General features: G+C 40.1%; 1 protein-coding gene across 1 annotated transcript; it reads left to right on the forward strand.

The window, feature by feature from the left end:
* Positions 1–1,139: 1,139 nt before the first annotated feature.
* On the forward strand, positions 1,140–4,660 carry CBLN4 (cerebellin 4 precursor; the record flags this gene model as incomplete). Its single annotated transcript, XM_010161063.1, has 2 exons — positions 1,140–1,256; positions 4,046–4,660. Coding segments are annotated over 2 exons (315 nt in total), but the record flags the coding sequence as incomplete, so codon positions are not given.
* Positions 4,661–6,385: the final 1,725 nt, after the last annotated feature.

The raw sequence follows: 6,385 nt of genomic DNA on the forward strand, positions 1-6,385 counted from the left end.
CTGCGCCGGGGCTGGGCGAGCGCCTGGGAGCAGCCCGGGCCGAGCATCCAGAGAGGGTTTGCTCAGGTGTAAGCAGCCTACGTAGATTGTAGACGGCTTGTGCAGCCTCTGAGAGGGGAAAGAAGGACGAATTTGAAGGAAAAATGGTTTAACTTTTCTGCAAGTCACAGGTTCGTGGTACAGCCCCTCTCAGCTCAGCACTAACGTGTGCAGATGCCGGCACCCGTCAGGAGATGCTCAGCTCCCGTCCTAGGGCAGGCCAAAGTGCTTGGGACCGAGGGTTATTGTGCTCCCTGTACCGTATCGTGATGAAGAGTAAATTGTTGTGACAACTGAAGCCAGATACGTCACATCATAGCCTAATGCTTGTAGTCTAAATTACCCTGAGTTCATGGACATTCCTAGTGGCTTTCTAGGGTTGTATCTGGCATACAGGAGCTGGAAAATAGCAATTAAAAATAAAATATAAGTAACTGGAAAGAAAGAACAATTTAGTAATCGAAGAAGATATTTGGCATGTGGACGATGCACTCTTAACACGTTCCCCTCTGTTACTTCTCCCTATTTAACCAAACCCAAACGATTATTAGTGCTTACAAAACCAAAGCAAGCAGCACCGGCTCACAGCCGGTTTCTGCTCAGATGCACCAGGTATTTCAGTGTCTCGGTCTGAGTATAAACTGGTGAATGAATGAGATCATTCACCTACGTCCTTCCTCACAGCTTGAGACTTTGAGCAAGACAGTGTTGACTTGACAATTGCTTTTTAGCCACAAGCAGTATGCCACTCCCTGAATTAGTCTTTTGATGTCATTTTTGGGAACAGTGAGCAAAAAATGCCTTTTCTTAATCTCTTTTAAACATGTATAGAAGAAAGGTCTTGAAGGTGTGATATAGTGGTAAAGTAAGAAATATTTTCCAGCTTAGTTCATTTATAGTAAAGTTTTACCATAAATATAACTAAATATCCATTTTATGAGTAATATTTCAACTTAATTGAGAGGACAATGAATAAAACAGCGTAGATGTAGGATTAAAAAAATTGTATGGGTGAATGTTTTCTAAAGTTAATAGTCTGTATTTTTTATTTAACACTGAATACCTGTACTAATTCCCATGCTTTATTTTTACGTTTGTAGATCCTGGTAAATGTGGGCAATTTTTTCACGTTGGAGTCTGTCTTTGTAGCACCAAGAAAAGGAATTTACAGCTTCAGTTTTCACGTAATTAAAGTCTATCAGAGTCAAACAATTCAGGTACGTTGATCACGTATAAAATCTTTTACTTGAAGTGTTTAATTGGAATAGGATCTTGACTGAACACCAGAGTATTTAACACACTTTGAAGGAAAACCAGTGTAGTTTAAAGCAACCTGTGGTGTAGAGTTCCTAGCAGTAGAGTGAATGCATTTGAACGGAGCAGCTGTAATAAGGGAGGATCCTCACCTCAGACAAATTGCCGTAGCTTCACTTCTGTACCGTAAGAACCGAGTATCTGGGGTGATACAAGGTAGTAAAGAGAATGAATCATCTAAGAGTAAAACAGGGCTCTAAATTTCACTTAATTGCATAAATACTATTGAAGGGTCATGTTTTGCTACAGGTTAAACTGTTTTGAACACAGGAGTTCTGGGGGTACATACCCGATTTGATTATTTCTGTAGCATTTGGTGACCTGGCTGACAGTTCGTGGTATCTGGTATCTGTTTGTGACACCAGTCTGCTGTGGACCACATTAATTAAGGTGGTCTACTTGTTCTGTACTACACTGAAATGTTATACCTCTACAGGGATGTCTTCTGGGGAACCTTTATAGCAGTTAACACTTTTTTTTTTTTCATTATTTAATACATAAAAGACGTGTCATATATATTAAAATCAAAAAGAGGAGTGATTCTGCACTTTCTTCTGTAGCGTAATAGCAGCCAAACTACCCAATTAAATACAGGTATGCACTAGCTTAGAGGAAAAGCCTCCAAGTTCCTGAACATCCTCTTGCGAAGCCAACAGTAAATTCCTTAAACTGCATGCCTTAATCTTCATGCCAGGTCATGCAATTTCTGTGACATGCATACTGGCTTTCTAGGTCTGGAATAATATCTGTGGCTTCCCTTGTTTCCACCCATGAGACTGCTAGATACGTGACAGTATTTGATGCTTTTCCCCTGATATGTCTTGCTCCTGAATAGGGTTTTCAGCATACAAGGCTGAGATGAAATGGATTTCTGCAGGACTGATCAGCCATTGCGTTGTGTCAGTTCTGGCGTTGGGTTGCTGGTAAAGCTCCCGAGAAAAGTGTAAAGGGTAGAGATGGCAGAGGAAGTTGGTGCAGGACATACTCACATCCCTCGTGAAATTCATCTTCAGTTTGCAACAGGCAATCGTGGTTCCATTCGGGTCAATGACAAAAGTCTTAGATTAAATACTGACCTAATGAAAATCTCTACAATGAGCTTATAAGCTCTTTAATATGCTCCAACTTTGTTCCTTTCACTCTCTTATAAGCTGAAGGTTGAAATGGCCTAGAATGTCAGCCGCTGTATTTAAAAGACATAGTGCCAAGACAGATGCCAAAGTGTGGGTTCTGGAAGCCCAGTGCAGACTTTGGTGTCTCATGTACCAGGTACTCAGACCTGGGAGTTCGGAGCTTGTGACAGGCAATGTTACAACCTGCCACATGACCTGAAATCTTTCCCAGATCAAGAGTTTCTGAAGTGATGGATGGGTTTGGTTGGCTCTATTCTGGCATAGTTAACGTGAGACCATCTGAGGCAAAGCTGTGATGTGTATTCTGCTGTGATTAAAGTAACTGTAAGATGATCTGCAGGGGTATCTGACCTAGAGAGATGGTACAGGAAGAATGAGATAAGCCAAAACCAAGCAATGAGTAAACTCCTGATGCCCTTTTCTTTGCATGTGTGATAACCAGTGGGGAGGACCGAAAGCCATTGCAGCGGAGCAAACTAGCTCGAGTCTCTGCCACATGCAGACTTAAACACTACTAAATCACCTGAAGGCTTCCAACATAAGTGAGATTACTATGCCCCTGGAACATCTGTTAGTGCCATTAAGTATCATTAAACTAAAATTGGTTCCCTGGGGCCATCTGATTAAGTGGATTTCCCAGATAGGTGAATCCCAAATCAGGGCCAGATTCTGCTGCCCTGACTTATGCTGAGCACTAATTTATTCCATGGTGACTCCCATTAAAATTAATGGGAGCATATGCAAGGCCAGCATAGTCGATATGAATAAGCATTTCATAATTCAGCCCTCTGTGACTGCATTGTAGGTGTTTAAAAAGAAAAGGAAGAAGAAAGCTAATAGTTTGCCACTGGGGACATGAAAAATGCCTAGAACTGTCCATTCCCCCGGTCCCTGCCCATCTTTATTTACAGAGTGTCTGTGTGATGTTGCTTTCGGAGCAGAGCCTGTGCTGACTTTCAGAAGTGTTTTATAGAAAAAGGGATTCAGTACCAAAACACAGTACTGTGGTTCATAAAGGTAAAGGCCTGTTCTAGACTTTAAAACTAAGTTGCTGTCAGTAATGGTAGAGAGATGTATTTTGCTCTCAATGAAGTGTAAGCTCCTCGCCTGCTGCGGTACCTTGGACACCTCACTGGGTGCCTGCATTGAATCCGGGTGCCCAAGTCGCATGAAAAGGTGTGTTTCTAAATGACTCGTGAAGTAGACAAAGTGAAACAACCTGAGGTAACAGCTCACAGTTCCTCATTCCCAGAGAGTTACAACAATTAATGGGCCCAAGCAACAGATGAAAGCAGTGTTGTGTTGCCTTTCACACCGGCTGAGCCCAGAGCGTGGCAGGCAGTGGGCAGCATCCCTCTGATGGCGCTCGGCTCCAGGTCGAGCCCACCGAACACAAATGTGCCTGTACGCTCCAAATAAATGCAATCAGTAGTTTAAAACAACAACAAACCAGAGAAGATTGGGACCTTAGCAGACCTCTTACACTGTAGTTAACATTCAGTGATAGTTCTTGATGTTTTTCTGTTAATTAGAGCTTTTCAGTGTTTTTTCTCTTGTAGGTGAATTTGATGCTGAACGGAAAGCCAGTCATTTCTGCTTTTGCCGGGGACAAGGACGTCACACGTGAAGCTGCCACTAATGGAGTCCTGCTTTATCTAGACAAGGAGGATAAGGTTTACCTGAAATTGGAGAAAGGTAATCTGGTCGGTGGATGGCAGTATTCTACGTTTTCTGGCTTTCTGGTCTTTCCCCTGTAAAGTCAATTTTCCTGTGACATTCATCCAGGTGTGGACTCATCATTGCCTCTGTTACATGAAGATCATTTTGTCATCATGGGATTGATGTTTCTTTATTGGTTTTTCATGGGTGAATATGGATTCTCTTTATGGATTTTGGCCCCATCTGAACTACTCAGAAGTTTCACAGAATTTTGTGTGTTTAACTACAATATATTTGGATTGAGACTAAAGCAGACAATAAATATCTATGCTTAATGTTACAGTCTAAAGCTGCCTGCAAGATTTATTCATTTACTGGACTTACTGGATTCATGGGAGAAGTGGATTTTCTTTAATTCTGAAAAGACTGGCAACCAGGTCTATAATTTAGGAGAGTTTGAGTTCAGACTTCAATCAAGAGTTAGTGTGTTGCTGCCAAAGAACTGTATATTCATATATTGGTCATACATGTTTTTGTCACTGGGACTTAACTGACATGATCTATTCCATTGTCTTGAGAAAGGTAATTACTATTGATAAGTGGTTGACTTTAATTCTCCTCTGCGTGTACTGTGTTGGATGGTTCACCCGTATATTTATGCTCTGTCACCGGTCACAATCGAGTCTAGCTTATATAAAGCTAAGAGGTTATGGTTGTATTTTAGTTGGATATGTAAGGTATTTCTCTTTTCCTCATGTTGTTTTCTAAAAACAGATTATGACCATTAAGAAAAATATTCTTACCAGGGTTAAAGGTGATCATTCAGGCACAGCTTTGCAAAACAGCTTTGCCCTGCAGGAAATCTCACACTTGTTCTTCTATTTTAATTAACATGATTGATAATAACTGCTTTATTAAAAACCTAAGGGATTCCTTCCTTAGGCACAACCACTTTATTAGCTGGAGATGAGATCCCCTTGTTTGTAATTATGTCTATTTTTCAAACCTTCTGTTTTGTTAACGGTATCATCTGGTTTTGCCTTAACTCCACAACTGTATATAATTTTAGATCTTATGTTTAACAAATATTAAATCCAAATAGCCAGTACCCAAGTGGGTGCAATATCTTTTTGGCTTCTTGTACAGGTCATATGAATTCATAAACTTATTTATTATATCATTGCTACATAATAAAGACAAATATATGTTAGCTGAATTTTTGACCTTTGGATTTTGGAAGTCACTTCATGCTATTTTTTTATTGGATATAATTATTATATGCAAAGTGTAAGCTTTTGGGATTCACAGAAACTGTCCTGGGAGGCAGGCAAACTGTCATATTTTAGTCTGGTAGAATCCTAGAGGTAATCAAAAGGATCTAGAAATAACCTATGCATTTTATTTAAAAAACATTTAGGCAGAAATCCTGGCTTCACTGAAGTTAGTGTTAAGAATCACATTGATTCTGAAGGAATTTGGATGAGACCTGTGCTTTAGGTTTTGCCATCAGTATTAAACTCCAGTGCAATCAAATTGAATATCAATTAAAAATGATTTTCACATGAACTGCTAATGAAACCTCCCTCCCTCATGCCCAAAATATACGCTGAATTGGATGGACACTTGTGCCTTGTGGTATCACTAAGGGTACAATTCTAAATTAAAAAACTTGAGAAACATTTTGGATGGCAGAATATCCAGGAACCTGGGACCTCCTCTAAAAGCCATTTTAGGCTTGGATTTGCTGTTTTAGGTAATCTGTTTCCAATTTCTTCACTTGTTAGCCAAGTGCAGTGCATCATATTTCTCTTAACTGCTGTAAATGGATGTTTCACTGATTTAAAGTCTAATGCATGGCTGGATGATGCTCCTGGTAAAAATGTCAGGTAATCAGTGGCACAGAATTTTGCCCAAATTCCTTGTTTTTCTGGACTCGACATACAGGATTTGTGAGGGCAATTCAGGAAGGTAGGTGGGTACAATTGCACCCCTATGTGATAAGTCAGATGAGGAGATAATGTGCTAGACAGTATCGTTTCTGTAGAGAGCACTGCAGTTTGGGAGTAAATGGAAAGACATGGCAAGAAGGTGAAGTATTTACATTGCTGAAAAACATAAAAAAGTTTTCCATCATGACTAATCCAAATGTATCACCAGTGTACCCCAAAAATATGTGTGTATATATACGTTTATCTAAAAAACCCTGGGATTGGAGCACATAATATGCATGATATTATAAA

Source organism: Eurypyga helias, unplaced genomic scaffold (assembly GCF_000690775.1).
Source record: "Eurypyga helias isolate BGI_N326 unplaced genomic scaffold, ASM69077v1 scaffold5761, whole genome shotgun sequence".
Taxonomy (NCBI): Eukaryota; Metazoa; Chordata; class Aves; order Eurypygiformes; family Eurypygidae; genus Eurypyga; species Eurypyga helias.